The sequence below is a fragment of the Barbus barbus genome (assembly GCF_936440315.1).
Source record: "Barbus barbus genome assembly, chromosome: 23".
Classification (NCBI taxonomy): Eukaryota; Metazoa; Chordata; class Actinopteri; order Cypriniformes; family Cyprinidae; genus Barbus; species Barbus barbus.
This window is the reverse complement of record NC_136751.1, coordinates 13709762-13726966: the sequence shown is the minus strand read 5'-3', so window position 1 is coordinate 13726966 and position 17205 is coordinate 13709762. Positions and strand designations below refer to the sequence as shown.

The 17205-nt window shown below is 40.6% G+C and overlaps 1 protein-coding gene across 3 annotated transcripts in view; it reads right to left on the bottom strand.

Annotated features, from left to right (window-relative positions):
• lekr1 (Leucine-, glutamate- and lysine-rich protein 1) overlaps positions 1-17205 on the bottom strand; it is a 140198-nt gene that overhangs the window by 119397 nt on the left and 3596 nt on the right. For all 3 annotated transcript variants that reach the window (XM_079374447.1, XM_079374446.1, XM_079374448.1), the window contains exon 3: positions 9615-9829. In XM_079374447.1, the coding sequence (XP_079230573.1) occupies positions 9615-9829 (215 nt within the window). The remainder of the gene's footprint in view (positions 1-9614; positions 9830-17205) is intronic.

Genomic DNA, 17205 nt, shown 5'->3' with positions numbered 1-17205 from the left:
TTTACATCCTCCATGCTTCCCTTTTAAACCTGCAGGATCTTGTAGGGCCCCAGACACACTTGAACTAGATGAATCTATTCTGTAAACCCAGACCTCAACAGTCTCCATACATAAATCCAATCCCATCATGCATCATTTGATCTTTTGAACCTGTCAATCACATAAATCTGACATGGATACCGATGCCCTGTGGTCGTGTTGGGGACTCACGAGTGGGCTTTAACATGGTTTAAAGCTACATTAATGATACCATGCTGATGGGGTCTTACTTAAGCCCTACAGGGAGAGCCAGGATGTCATTTAAATTCACACACTCGCACAACTAGAAGAACCACTTATCAATAATGAAAGAAACATTTGCGTGACCTCCATCTGAACTCACACAGACAGAAAAGGAAACTGCTCCACTGCTTACTGGCTTAGCAACCACATACAAAGCATCTGAGGTAAAATAATAATAAAAAACCTACTAAGTGAATCCCAAATATACACTCCAACTTAAAAAAAATCAAATTGATTTGATGAGTTAAATTAATGTAAAATGTTGACTTGACATTGATCATATAATCTTTTACAGTTTAGATTATTGTAATAAATTACTAACTGGAAAATCCACATATGTGAAGATTTTAGGATGATTTTTGAAGAGCAGGTACCACAGCTGGCCTGTCGATCTCCATTAGTTAAGGTGAGAACAAAGCTAAGCACAGCCCGGCCCATTCAACATTCATATCTCAAAACTAATTGAAGCTGTCAGACATAATTTCACAAAAACAAAAGCCTTTTCCATCACTGAGAATCCTTGCAAACAGGCATTAGCATATAAATAATCTACTATCGAATAAAGCATGTTCACACCTTGATATGATAAGGAGAAAATGGCATCTGAATAAGTAAGCTTTCGATTCATGAGTGTTTGTGAAACGTTCAAATCTTATATTTCAGATCCTAATTAGAATGTGTATGTATTTATTTTTGGTGTAGTTGCTGGGCAGCTACTGAGAAGTAGCAGGCTCACCGCAGATACAGAGCATTTGGTAAACATGCGTGCAAGACATACCAAGATATCAAGGTCTCAACAGCTGAGAGATGCACTATGAGGAAATGAAAAACCACCAAAGCCAATACAGTGCTGTCAGCCCGATATATCTACATCATTGTGAAAGCCACACACACACATACACACATAAAATGCATGCATATGTTTGATGGCAATGGTGTAAAAATGATACACTTCAAATTTAACTTAATTTTGTTTAGTTGAAAGGTCCCTGTACAGCTGTAATTCTAAAATATGTATCAGAATGCCATTTTATTCATATAGCAGCTGATGGCTTTTTTTTTTTTAAAGGAACCTGCCTGTGCCATTCTCACACCTCTGTCACGGATGTTGTTGCCCACTAAACTATCTGCATCTACCACATGCCCTCTCTCCCACGACTCATTTACTGCCATCTCACATCTGCCGCTTCCTTTCTCTAGCTTTGAGTTTTGCTTTGTGTCACCTCAAAGGGTTCACTAGCGGGTCGCAAAACCGAAAGTCCCAACTAGGCCTAGCGCTGTTTGAAACAACAAAGGTTTTGTCACTAGACCATTAAGCTGTGAACCATTTTTTTCACACCTTTATCTCATTTAAAGGATTAGTTCACCCAAAAATGAAAATTCTATCATTAATTACTTACCCTCAGGTCGTTCCAAACCTATAAGACATTTGTTCATCTTCATATCACAAATTAAGATATTTTTTTATATTTGTGACACAGGAGTAAAGCATTTGTTGAATAAAGACATTATTTTTGTTTTGTTTGCACAAATAAAGTATTCTTGCAGCTTCATAAAATTAAGGTTGAACTACTGATGTCATGGACTATTTTAACAATGTACTTACTACCTTTCTGTTAGTTGTGTTGCTGTCTATGGAGAGTCAGAAAGCTCAAAGATTTCATCCAAAACATCAAAATTTGTGTTCTGAAGATGAACAAACCATCTCTTTTGCCTCCCTTGAGCTCATTAGATTTTCATAAGGTTCCTAAACCATATAAAGGAAAAATATAGATGACAAGTCAAACTGAAGGAGGCAGTGCCTTGGTTTTTTGATGCTGCTGCTGCTGCTGACTAAAACATATTCAAGTTACAGTTATATAATGAGCTTTAAATACACTCTGAGCTTTAATTTGAGGGTATTCTCATCAAAATTGGAGGAAAGGTTAAAGGGTTAGTCTCCTCTGAGAAATTCTAGTCTCACGAGTTTGTTTACAGGAGCAAAAGAAACAAAGCTTCCTTACTTTAGCAAAGGACAACCAGTCTCCTCTTGGCTTATATCGAAATCCTCCAACATTTTTCTTTACAAATCCTCAGTTTGTACTTCTAATTCATGACTGGCATTTTGTTTTGTTCTCTCTCCGCGTTCGTCACTAATCACGCAACACCAACGTCCTACTTCCGCGTATGACAGATGGCGTAATAAAAAAGTGTTTATTACGTTTGAAATATGGATATTTTTCTACACATGGATTCGCTACAGGAGATCATTATTCACCCCCCGGAGCCGTGTAAGGCACGTTTTTATTAGAAATGCGTGCACTTTATTTAACATGTTTTGGACTGTTGAACAGAAACACCCGCCCACTGCAATGATAGAGCTTAGAAGTGTCAGGACAATTTTTAATATAACTCAGACTAGATTAGTCTGAAAGAAGAAAGTCATATACACCTAGGATGGTTTGAGGGTGAGTAAATAACAGGCTAATTTTCATTTTTGAGTGAACTAACCCTTTAATGAATTACAGCTCTTCAATATGTATCTCCCCCCTTTTTCAAGGAACCATAAGTAATTGGACAGTTGACTAAAAAACTGTTTCATGGACAGGCATGGGCTATTCGTTCCTTATTTTTACATCAATTAATACATCATAAGCAGGTAGAAGGTCTGGAGTTGATTCTAAGTGTGCCATTTCTCCATGTAGGGGTGGGCGATATGGGAAAAATATCATATCACGATTTTTTATAGAAATATCACGATTCACGATTTTTATCCCGATTCTTTGTTAGTTTTACTATTTTGGTTTTACAAGTTGTCTGAGCATTACAGCCAAACTAGAAAGACAAAGATGCATGGCAGATATTTAGGCCAAAGTGGGTGAAGATAAAAAATCTTTGTCATTATTTTATTTTTCTTATTAAAAAATAAGAACAAAGATACACATTACAAATACACATAATATACAAATAAAACAAACAGTGCTTTATTTCCAGGTACAATAGGTGTATTTAGTGTATGAAATTGAATGAACAAATATAAAAATAAAACACTAGATAGACTGATTCCTAAAGCAACTGTATTAAAGTTTTTCAGTCAAGAATAGGGAGTGATTTTTCTCTTTGTGTTTTGTTGTTTTGTTAACGTTAAATGAATAGTTCCCCCACAAATTAATATTCTGTCATCTGTCTGTCAATTCTGTCATAATGTTGTATTTTTATATCATCATTTACTCAAAAGTTGTTTTAAACCGGAATGAGTTTCTTTCTTCTGCTGAACATTTATAAATGCCATTTTGAAGAAGGTGGAAAACCAAACAGTTGCTGGTCCTCAGTGACTTCCATAGGATTTTTCTTTCCTACTATCAAAGTCAATGTAGACCAGCAACTGTTTGGTTTTCCACTGAGTAAATAATGACAGAAATTCAATTTTAGGGTGAACTATCCCTTTAATGACAGTCGACAGCATGTTTAGTGTCCTGTCCCTTTAAGAGCTGCACGCATCTAATATACAGGCACGCATCCGTTTCTCTCTTAACTATTTACTTTCATTTTAGAGATAACCAACTCAGTCTGTATGTAAACCTTGTGTGTTTTGACAGTATTAGCGCAAAATATAACTTAGTTGAGTAATCAGGCGCTGTTAGACAGGCGTTTTAGTGCGCGTGCTTCAGGTGTATGCGCTCAGAACAAGCGCACGTCAGACCAGCGCGCGAATTAAACATTTAACCAGCAAGGCTTGTATGCAAATAATGTACTTTTGCGATCGCGAATAAGTGCAGTGTCCTGTCAGAGTAACTCTACTGCTGTATGTCGTGTTGTACAGTATATAGAGACGGCGGCGCCAGAACTGTAATTGACAATGTGCGCGGTAGCGCGATACTACGATATTTCTTCAAAAGCAGATCGTGGAGACATTTTTATCGTCCACGATCAAAAATCGTCATATCGCACACCCCTATCTCCATGCAAGTGAAACAGACAATTGTTAGGTTCAAAATCAAAACAAATCCATCAGAGATATAGCAGGAACATTAGGAGTGGCCAAATCAACAGTTTGGTACATTCTGAGAAAAAAAGAATGCACTGGTGAACTCAGCAACATAAAAAGGCCTGGATGTTCACAGAGGACAACAGTGGTGGATGAGGATCAGAGGATGGTAAAGAAAAACCCTTTCACAACATCCAGCCAAGTGAAGAACACTCTTCAGGAAGCAGGCGTGTCACTGTCAAAGTCTACAATCAAGAGAAGACTTCACAAAAACAAATACAGAGGGTTCACCACAAGGTGCAAACAAGATTAGACTTTGCCAAAAAAAAAAAAAACACATCTAAAAAAGCCAGAACACTTCTGGAAAAGCATTCTTTGGACGGCTGAAATTAAGATCAACCTGTTATCAGAATAAAAAAGTATGCAGAAGGCTTTTAATAGCTCATGATCCAAAGCATACAACATCATCTGTGAAACATGGTGTAGCAGTGTGATAGCATGAGCATGCATGGCTTCCGGTGGCACTGGGGCTACTGGTGTTTATTGATGACGTGACAGAGGACAGAAGCAGCTGGACGAATTTTGAAGGGATATTGTCTGCCCAGATTCAGCCAAATGCAGCAAAGTTGATTGGACAGCACTTCATAGTACAAATGGACGATGACCCAAAACATATTGCAAAAGCAACCCAGTGTAATGATAGTCCACTGAGGCAAGTGTAGTGAGAATCCAAGTGCAGATTTATTATAAAACAAAGTGCAATCCAAAATATAAATGAACAAAGACTTCACTTAACTTAACCTGACAAGAACTAAACACTCACCGACAGCAGGATTAATACATTCAATACATGACAAGAACTAAAGGCAAGGACATGGCTACTATTAACAAACAATGAGGGTCACGTGACAAGAACCAACCAATGGGGACAAGACACATGACGGAGCAGGGGGCCATGGCGGGGCAGGCAGAGCAGGGACCTCAGTGGCCGTGACATGACAGACATTGAGTTCATAAGTGGGCGCCACCAACTCTGGAGGTTCTGCAGTAGACCAGGCCTCCTCTAGAGGTTCTGCAGCAGAAGCCGCCACCTCTGGAGACACTAGAGCAGATTCATGGACAGGAGAGGCCTCTGGAGCAGACTCGTGGACAGAAGAGGCCTCAGGAGCAGACTCGTGGACAGGAGAGGCCTCAGGAGCAGTCTCGTGGACAGAAGAGGCCTCAGGAGCAGACTCGTGGACAGGAGAGGCCTCAGGAGTGCAGTGTGCAGCCCACACGCACAAAATGGCGACCGCCATTACAGGAAGGGCAGCAGAGGGTGGCAGGACCTCTAAGATGGCGGGGCTTGAGAGCGCTGATGCCACCGGGATGCCTGCAGCTCTCACCGACAACAGTGGTAAGTCCATCACACTAGCTATCAGTTTTCTCCGTCTTGGCCCAAGCTCCGCATCCGCATCTTGGCCGGGGACTCAGGCGTGGTGGCCATCTTGGCCGAAGACTCAGGCATGGCAGCCATCTTGGGATGAGGCTCAAGTGTGGCGGCCATCTTGGCCGAGGACTCAGGCGTGGCGGCCATCTTGCGATGAGGCTCAGGTGTGGCAGCCATCTTGCAATGAGGCTCAGGCATGACGTGAGCAGCCTCTGGCTTGGCCAGCGTGACGTGAACAGGCCCTGGGGTAGCAGACATGACGTTAGCAGACTCTGCATTGGCAGACATGATGTGATCAGGCTGTGACTTGGTAGACATGACATGAGTAAACTTTGACTTAACTGGCATGTGAGCAGGTCCTGGAGTAGCAGACATGACGTTAGCAGGCTTTGGCATAGCAGACATGACATTAGCAGGCTCTGCCGTAGCAGACATGATGTTAGCAGGCCTTGGCGTGGCAGACATGGCGTTAGCAGGCTCTGACATAGCAGACATGACGTTAGCAGCCCTTGGTTTGACTGGCGTGACATGAGCAGGCTCCGTAGATTCTGACGTGACTTGAATAACTCCAGACATAATGTGCAAACACTTTGGTGTGGCGGATACTGGAGGATAGCAGGATTCCTCATCAACTATCCCCACAGTAAGTGGTGAGCCAGCCAAATGGAGTGCATTCAGCCCCAACAAAACATTGCAAAATGTTTTTTAAACAGAAACGGTGGTGCGTTGAACACCCTGTTCTGATGACGCAAGAGTTGCAGCTATGGCTGCTGAGTAGGCCATTCTTTGTGTTCTTTTTGAAGAATTTTCGGAGCCTGATGAAATCGGTATAAATACGTGTTTAATACTGAAAAATATGCTCGATGTTACAGTCACTGCCCTTGCAGTCCATTCTTATGTAAAGCACTTAATTGTGTATGAAATTTGGTATATAAATAAACTTGCCTTGTAATGAAGCTAAAAATATAAACAACTACATCATCATGTTGATATGCTTTATTGTTACTATAAAACTCTTACAACAAACATGCCTTCTAATATCTTAAATTGTTGCGTATACCGAGCTACAGCGGACACATTTGTAAACGACTTTACTTGGACCCATTGTGCAAGCTGTCTCTTTAATACCTGATGAGAAAACGTATCTCAAACTCTGTTGCACACCGTTTCCAGGAAACTAATTCAACCCGGTTCAACCCGGAAAGCCGTTGAGCTTGAACGTGCCCAAGGTTTCTATGGAAAATTGGGACTATTCCTCCATATTGCGCGTTGCAGTTTCTCCCATTCATAATTATAGGAGTGAATCGTCTTTGTATTTCTATAGTCTTTGTTTTAAATGAAACACTTAGCCGACTACAAAAGATGAAATATTTTTATTTACCTCTATGCCATGTGATCATTAATCAACATCAAAGAAACCGTGACCATCCAAATGTGATACTTAATTATTGAAATATTTATTTTAAAATGTCAGGGGTACTTAAAGAAAATATATTTGGTGAATAAGGATTAGATGGCAAAAAGCTTTGGAATGCCTGCATTGCATGTAACTAAGACATAATGTGAATATGTGCATTTTTATTAGTTATGATTAATAATACATGGTTAAAAAACCTACAGAGTAATAATTCAAATAAAAATGAATGTGTTCATCAGTAGTTGATGCAATGGTGAAACCCTTCTTAAACCTGAAATTATTTTTTGTAAATCCAGTGGTCAAACGCTGTCACCACCCGACTAATGACTGATCTTTGTGTGAATATCCACAAAATATATAGTCCACAAAACTGGACTATATACATATATAATATGTATATATTCGGTAGGCTATTTTATAAAGGAACATTTAAAAGATAAAAAAGAGAAATTAGGGAAAAACAATTAATTTATTGAAAAATGTATTGCTATTGTGTGAATAATATATAATCATGTAATCCATAAAAAAAGTAACTGTAGTCTTATTACGTGTATTTTAAAATGTAACTGACTCTGATTACAAGTACTTCATTTTTGGAATCTGATTACGTAATCCAGATTACATGAAATCAGTTACTACCCAGCTCGTATATATATATATATATATATATATATATATATAAAATTACACATCACTATCCTGCTCAAAAACATCATCATCATACCCTCCTAGAAAATGCAGCTAACATTTACAATGGATTAACAAACAGAGTTGTGACTTTGCGTCCTCATTTCAGAAGTCCACCACATGCCACTAGCAAGCACGCACACATATGCCCACTGCTCTGTCGTGTCGGGTCTGGAATGTGCTGGGTATGAATGAATCAGCGGGAGCCAATCTAAAAGCACGAGTGCTGTGCTGTTTGGTTTTTCTCGTGAGCTTACACGGACAACACAACCTGCTATTATTATCAGCAACAGCGGTAGAGAGTGCTGAAATAGGATCCACAATCACACACTCGCTTTGCACCTCTCTCCTCATTCTCTGAATTTCTGTCTGTGCTAAGCTCCGGAGGCATAGGTGTTGAGAGGTTTATTTCTGATTGCTGTGGTGGTATAATTATGCCTGGCATTCACATCAGCTGGAAGAGAAGAAGTACGCATGCATGTCTCTCCCATAGTGACTCACGAGGGAAACCATAGCTAAGAAACTCAAGGAATGAGGAACTATTCACATCTATGCAAATAGATCTACATAAAGTAATCAGACTCACACGTGTATTCATACAAATCAGGGGCCTGGATTCCCCGGGACGGTGATGAGAGGGGTCTACTAAGGTCCTGCAGGGCAGGGATTCCCAAACAGTTTGAAAACAAAAAGTTTGAAAACAAGCAGCTTTGTCATTACAGCAGAAATACCAGAAATATCTCAGCTACAAATATAACTGTGCAACTTATGACTGGTTTTGTGGTCCAGGGTCACATATGCTTGTAAACCAGATGACTAGTATGTTAATATTAGTTTTTTTAGTCAGAACCTGACTCCCTAACTAGTTTGACTGGGTAGGATGATGTGTAAATCCAAACTGTAGCACCATAAATGCTTTAGGTAAGCGGTGGGTGGATGCTGTATGAAGTGAAGAACTGAATGTATGTTATGCAGTGGGTGTAAGATTTTCTACATCAGTGAATTCATATATTTTGGCCTATCGGTGCTTAACCACTTTGCAGCGGGTTACAGAAAGAGCACCGAGAGAAGCATGAGGAAAATAGGTGGTATAAAATCATAGTTCCTCTGCAGCACTGACAGGTTATACACTTTTAAGGGGAAGATGGGATTTGATGTAAGAAGTCTCTCTATTTGCCGTAAGTTTCTTTGATGGTTTACTGCAGTGGGACGACAGACAGAAGATTTTTACACTTTCTGAAGAAAATGTGAGTGGTGACTGCCAGTCCAAAACCTGCTATAATGCTAGAGTTTCATGGGAGAAAATCGGAAGCTGACCTCTCCATAAATAATACTTTGGGGATTTAGCACTAGACGGCTCATGCACCAGATGAATAATGTATCCCATCAAAATGAAATTCAACAAAATGTATCTCATGCTCCATGGATGCAGTATGTGTGCAAACTAATGGGCCTAATGATGTACTGTAAGTAGAGAGCACCAATGAAAAAGCAGAACTTAGAACTTAGAATAATTTTTTTTAGAAAAAAACATTTATTTGCTAAAATTATATTGTTTCATGTTCATGTAAGGCTGATGATACACGGGGCAACTTTCTGAGCAAATCTGCCAGGTAACGTTTTTTGAGCATGCACTTTCCCATTGAGAATGGGTAACAAATTTCTATATGGATATTTTAGATCGGTTGTGGGCCCTGTGTCTTACCTTGTTGCCCGTTGATGGCAACATTGCCCAAAGTTGCCCGGCAGCATTGCTAAAAAAGTTGGCCATTGTATCATCAGTCACAGTTCCACGACTGCACATATCTTATTGATCTAAGGCTGAGACTCACATTTCATCCTGCTGAAGCACAGATACTTTCAGCTCCTCTAGATGAGTGTAGGCTTCTTGGAGCTCCTCTCTCAGGGTTCTCTCTCTCTCCACACTTCCTCTCTCCTGCTCCAGCTCTCTCTCGACTTTCCGCAAACGCTCCTGCAGGCACTGGAACTCGTGCAGGATCAAATAACTTATGCCACAGTAACGGCAGGCCTTCTCAGAACGATCCATCTGAACACAAAAACAAATATAAACATAGTCAACCTATCACAAATATTCACAAATCTGTCTACCCATCTGCTATTACCCATCTATTCATCTGTCCATCCATCCATCCATCCATCCACCCGTCTGTCTATCCATCATTCATCTACCCATTTATCTATCTACCCACCTACCTACCCACACATCCGCTTAGCGCTCTACCCATCTATCACCTACCGACCTATCATCCTTCTACCACTGATCCATCTACCCATCCTTTTACTCATCTACCAATCTACTCATCTATCTTTACTTTACTTACTTTACTTTTGTCATTTAGCAGACGCTTTTGTCCAAAGCGATTTACAAATAAGAAAAAGTAACTAAAACTAAAAAGTTACAACTCTATAAATACTATCTACCCACATATTTAAGAAAATAAAGAAATTAAATAAAATTAACACATGCATATAACAACAACATTTCAATAATAAACATATCAATGAAAAAATTAAATAAAAAGCTACTACTATCCCTTGCCGGTGTCCCTGCCCGGTGGAGTCGCACGGTAGAGTCGATGGTCTTTACACTCTTTACTTTTTTACTTTTGTCATTTAGCAGACGCTTTTGTCCAAAGCGACTTACAAATAAGAAAAAGTAACTAAAACTAAAAAGTTACAACTCTATAAATACTATCCATCAACTGCCCAACTATCTACCCAACTATCTACCTATCTATCCATCTACCGCCCAACTATCTACCCAAATATCTACATATCTATCCATCTACTGCCCAACTATCTACCCATCTATCTACCCAACTATCTACTTATCTATCCATCTACCGCACAACTATCTACCCATCTATCTACCTTTCTATCCATCTACCGCACAACTATCTACCCATCTATCTACCCAACTATCTACCTACCTATCCATCTACCTCAGAACTATCTACCCATCTACCGACCGATCTATTCATCTACCACACAACTATCTACCCATCTATATACTCAACCATCTACCTATCTATCCATCTACCGCCCAACTATTTACCCCTCTGTCTACCCAACTATCTACCTATCTATCCATCTACCGCACAACTATCTACCCATCTATCTATCCAACTATCTACCTTTCTATCCATCTACCGCACAACTATCTACCCATCTATTAACCCAACTATCTACCTTTCTATCCATCTACTGCACAACTATCTACCCATCTATCTACCCATCTACCTACCGATTTATCCATCTACCGCACAACTATCAACCCAGCTATCTACCCAACTACCGCACAACTATCTACCCATCTATTAACCCAACTATCTACCTTTCTATCCATCTACTGCACAACTATCTACCCATCTATCTACCCATCTACCTACCGATCTATCCATCTACCGCACAACTATCAACCCAGCTTTCTACCCAACTATCTACCTATCTATCCATCTACCGCACAATTATCTACCCATCTATCTATGCAACTATCTACCTATCTATCCATCTATCACAAACCTAGCAACACCACTGTACACAAACGCAAAACTGCCAGAAGTCCAGAGAGCGAAAATTTGTCATTGATTACATATCAAAGAATCATATAAGTCAGTTCTATATACCATTGCACTTCACTGAATCCAGTGGCAGCTTTATAATGACCTTCTGAGAATGACAAACAACCAAGCCTTGCCACTCCTCCCTGGACTCAAAGAGACCTGTCATCGCAAATGGCACACCAAAGTGCACTAAACCTTGATCTGAACAGCACAATGCTGGCAACGTGTTTCCCTTTCATTTACGTTTGTGACTACAAGCAACAATTAACAGAAGAGACACAGCAATTTCATTTTTATCTTTATTTTTATTTTTTTGTGGCAGCCTCAGTTTTTGTTACACTTACTGTAAGAGATCATGTGTTCATGCAGGCCAGGCATGCACTTGTGCGTTCCAGTCATTTTACAGTAAAGATATACAGTCTGCGACTCGTTCTGATTATAGCGCTTGTGAAAAGAGAAGTGATAGAGATGCTCTTGCTGAGCGGATAAACCGAATGATTTATTTGAATTTGTATCATCCCATCTCTCACCAGTCATTTTCACCCCTTAACTCTGTGTTTATTTTCAGGTTGGCTGTTGTGCTGATCAGCTCATAGACTCATAAATAAGTCATCAATTATTTTTGTTTTTTAAATCTCTCTCAATTTTTCTTTAATCAATCACATGTTGATCATGGCTGGATTTTTCACATACACGCAAATGCAACACTAGGCTCTATGAGTTTGACCCCGTCTCAGTTAAAGCCTGTCTGTGATCCTGCTTACCTAACTGTCTAAACACACAGACACGCAATCCTCTGCCACCCAGAGAAATGTGAACATTTGCACGAAATCTGAAAGCCCTCATCCCCCCGCTCTGTCTCCCTCACGCATTCAGAGACAGGCACGCATGCATAGGCTTAAACACACACGCACATGCTGGCCTTAGGGGAGGATGTCTGCCACCAGTAGGAACGTGTTCCCGTGACAGTGATGGCCCTCGGGAAGGCCTTTGCCCCTGGCACTGACACATCCGCTTAGCGCTCAAACACACTTACGCATACACACTGCCCTCCTCACACACATGCTTACACACATACCTTGTAGCGAGCTGGATGAATACTTCAAGACACGAAATGCCCTGTTTCTACATACCTTCTCAGGGGAAAAATATAAAAGTTAACCTTCAGTGAATAAAAGAAAAATCACACTTTCAGATTCAGAAAGAATTTGACTGACAGGTCATGTCGGTCACACGTTTTTAAAAGTGAAATGAAAGGCGCAGTGTGTAATTTATGTGCTATTAGCAAAATTACAAAAATAATGACTTCAGATAAGTCCTCTTTTTTCCATTGTCTGACAAACAGGCATTCCCAAATCATGCCACTGTTGCTGTAATTGCTAAAACAAATAGACTACAGTTCCTTTTAATGCTGCTAGTTGTGCAGAAATTACACACTTCCCATTTAAGGTCATTTCAAAGCCAAAATAAGAAGATTTTATGTCTTTTTAATTGATATGATGGCGCTTGCCACAATTCCCTAGGACAAGATGAATTAAACATATGACTCATAGCAGGGGGGCTGAAAATAACAGCAGAGGTCTTATCAAGGAAAGAGGCATAATTAATTTAAATGGAACCTTTCTGCCTTCATCAAGCATCAGGGGTTATCGTCTCATGCACACCGGGTAGGAAAGAGCAGTTTACGTGCCATGGTCTTCAAAAACAGACCCCTAATCTTTTTTTTCGACTCACCCATCCCCTCTTCTCATCTGCCTCCATCAAATCCTGTGTCAGAAATGGGTCAGTGTTACAGGCACTCAACATACCTCCACAAATTACCAAACCCCCTCCGACCGTTACACAAAGCAACCTGTTATGAATTTCCTCCGATAATTCTGTATTTAAATCATTTGGGACACAAAGATGCTTGACAAATGGCAGAACTACACCTGAACTCATGTGTAACAATATAACATATGCAGTTTTAAAGGGAAAGTGCACCCAAAAATAAATATTCTGTTTGACTTTTGTGTCGTTCCAAACCTCTGTTGTATTTTTTCCACTGAATAAAAAAGGAAAAACAGAAATGCATTAGTTGTTGTTCACTGTGATGGGAACATTTTTAGTAAATAATCCTTTAAAATCTGTCTTCATCTCATAAAGCTCTTATATAGTTTTAAGACTTGGATGAACTGTTTTTTATTGTCTTTTGTGGAATTTTACTATGAAATGTCATTTTATGTAAAGAGCATCATTATATGTTATTATGTTAATATAACGTATTATTATGTTATATCATTATAACCAGTAACCAGTAACAAAACCAGTCATAAGTAACATGGGTATATTTGTAGCAATAGCCAACAATACATTGTATGGGTCAAAATTATCGACCCTTAAGACTGGTCTTGTGGTCATAATGTATATATATATAATATAATATGACCACAAAAAACATAATATATATATATATATATGACCGAAGTTGAACTTTTAAAACTTTTTGTCATCCTAACAAGAAGCAGAATAAGAACATCATGAGGACTATGGTAGTTATGGCTCTGTGAGTAAATAATAATTTTTTTTGGGTGAACAATCCTTTTAAGTCTCCAGAATCCAGAACAACTGGCTCCAGAGTAATTTTCTTTGTATTTAATCTTCTCTCATCTCCTACTACCCATGAAATAGTCACAGACACTGCTGATCACGTAAAAGAGTAAGCAGCTAAGGAATTTCTCCTTGATTTTTTCCCCTAATTTCTCTAAATTATGTTTCCGAGCGGGTGTGTGATTGGAGCATGAGAGGACGGTTCGTGACTGCAGCTTTGTGGATTTTCAGGGAAATAAAGACCCCCCGTGGTGCTCACTGTACCATGAGCCAATGCTGAGATTCTCATCTGGACCCACAGTGCCAACACATTACATGACAGCAGGATGGCCGTTGACAGGGAAATTGGGGAGGTGGGGGGGGGAGGGTGTAGACTAAGACTTGGGGCAGGGAGGGGGCAGACAATGGTCTTCAGCAGTCATGGGTGAATTTGACGCCTGGATGAGTTCTCCCAATTCCCTCCTTCCTCTTCCGCCTTCACGCACACTTCCTCGCATGGAGGGAGAAGAAGGGCAGTGGCTGAGAAGAATCACCTTTGACCGCATGTTGATCTACAGCCCAACGCACACAGAGAAATACAAACTGGGAGCGTTGTTTTCCATTGTTCTTATGAAATAAAAATAATAAGAACACTTATTTTTTGCTGTGGCTTTTTTCATTCAAGCTTTGAGTTTTAGACATGAAACTATACTTTCAATTAAAAAAAAAAAAAAAAAAAATATATATATATATATATATATATATATATATATATATTATTTCATAATGATAACAATTATATATTACTATATATTCTCTTATGTAACTGTCAGTCCTATATCGTGTGTGTCATGTGTTCCCGCCTTGTTTCCTTTCCTTGTTTAATGTGATCCTGTTAAATCTTGTCCATCTGTGTTTGTCTAATTATCTATGATTATCCTGTGTATTTATAGTCCAGTCTGTTCAGTTTGATTTCGTCTGGTCTACTCGTTACTCCCCGGTCTTCCTGTCTGTGTTAACCTTGCCTTGCCCTTCCTTGATGTCTTTATTAAAGACTGTTATTTTGAGTTACATCCTCATCTCCGTGTACCTCGTTCCTCCCTGCTGTGTGCACCGTGACAGAAGACCAGACTTAAACAATAAGTGGCGCCCCTTCACCTCGTTTTGTTTTGTTCGTTTTTTTCCAGTTTTTGTTTTGTTCCTGTGTGTCTGTCCCGCGGCAAGGAAGTCCCGCCGATCGCAGGAGATATCCTCCACCTCCCGCGGCTAAAACCAGACCCGTCGTTCGCGGGATATCACGCCGCCGTCCGCGGTTCACCCAGGCCCGCCGTTTGCGGGAGATCACGCCGCCTTCCGCAGCTCACCCAGCCTGCCGGCCCACCGCTGACTCAAGCCTGCAGGCCGCCGCCATGGATCCAGTTCCCCAATCATAGCCAGGAGTGCCGTGCCATGTCCCCAGAGACATGTTTTAGTCGTCGTTTGTCCACAGGAGCAGTTTTAATCCAGTCTGGCCTTGTCTTGTCCACGGAGACTCGTCGAGGGCAGGCAGCTCCTCTAGTCATGGCCGAGGAGGCCATTCCCAGCCGCGTGCCCCTCCTGTCGCAGAAGTGGAAGCGGTTCCTGAGGCAACCCTGTGAGCGCCCCTGACTCCACGTCATGCCCACTATGGACCTCATCTTCTGAGCTCGCCCACGGAGGGCTTCCTGCTCCTGTGGAGTGTCTTGTTCCTGTGTGAACTGTCCTGTCCTGTGTGTCTAGCCCCGGAGGGCTCCTTACATCCCCAAGCTGCCCCATGGAATTTTTTTTTTTGGGCGGGGGTAGAAGGGCTCCGGCTGGAGTGGCCAGGACGAGGCCACGGCCACGAAGACCACCCGCCATGGCCTCCAGAGCTCCCTGCACCGCCATGGCCTCCTGAGCCCCTTGCTCCGCCATGGCCTCCAGAGCTCCCAGCTCCGCCCTGGCCTCCATCTGTCAGTTCCCCGGTGGAACTGTTAAGGCTCCGGGAGGGGGGAGTTATGTCAGTTCTCTGTCGTGTGTGTCATGTGTTCCCACCTCTTTTTTCCTTATTTGGTTTGTTTCCTGTCCTTGAAATCATTCCAATGCTGATTGGTGCTCAACACGCATTTCTTATTATCACACACTTGAGCTGTTTAATACACTGTTGTAAAATTATAAATGTCTTTACTGTCACTTTTGATCAATTTAATGCGTTTTTGCTACATAAAAGTGACTGACTCCAAACTTTTGAATGTTAATGTGTATGCACGACTTATGACTTAACGAACAAGCAAATCTCTAGAAATATAATTATAAAATGAATTTCCAGAAACTAGGAAAACAATTAAAGGGTTTGAGACTTGACTTTAATCAGAGATTTTCTGATTTAAAAAGTCTGAGCCAGTCTCTACTTGAAATGCTTCCTCTAAAAACATTTATTCTTATTTTCATGGCTTAACATGAGTAATAGTTTACGTATGTGTCACCATATGGAGCTCTGGATGGAAAACAAAAATCTTTAGACATCCTCAATAAACATCTGATGGCAAATTTTCCACTAAGTTAAAAGTGGAAGATCATTCTTGCCGTTTAAACCACATGCTTTATACTGCAGTTCCTGATAAAGTTACCAGCTATTCGCGTTATTTTCACACCAAAGCCAAATTATACTTGCATTTTGCACTAGATGAGTGTTTGTCTTAAACTAAGCCTAAGATGCACAGGTGAGAGATGAGAGAAGGTTTTGTTTGTGCACAGAGGGTGAGCAGCGTGGGGGGAGCTGAGGATACAATCATGCCATTAAACAGGCAACACATGCTGCCATTATCCCCCCCATGTCTTCCAAGGTAGAAAAATGTGGCTGTTTTTTGTCCCATTCATTATTTAGAGAGCAGTAGAGCTAGAGAGAGGGTCTCAGTAGGATCTCCATCATTTCTCTTGTCACATTGGAGCCACTTGCCACGCTAACATCAAAAATAAATAGAGGAACGGCTGAAAATCCTAAAACAGGCGGATGTGGGTTAAAGCCAGGGTGGAAAAAACATGAAGGGAAGTCAGAATTTATCAATAAAAGAGAAGTTAGAGTAGGTGTATATGTGTTTATTAAATGTAAAACTCACTTTATTTATAAAAATGATTTGTGTGAAAAACACTTTTTACAAGGCATACAAAAATAGCTAAATATATTGTTCATAGCCCAAGGATAATAATAGGCCTTCTTGAGCTTGTATTTACCCTGTGAATGGCACGCCATGAATCTGACACGGAACACAAC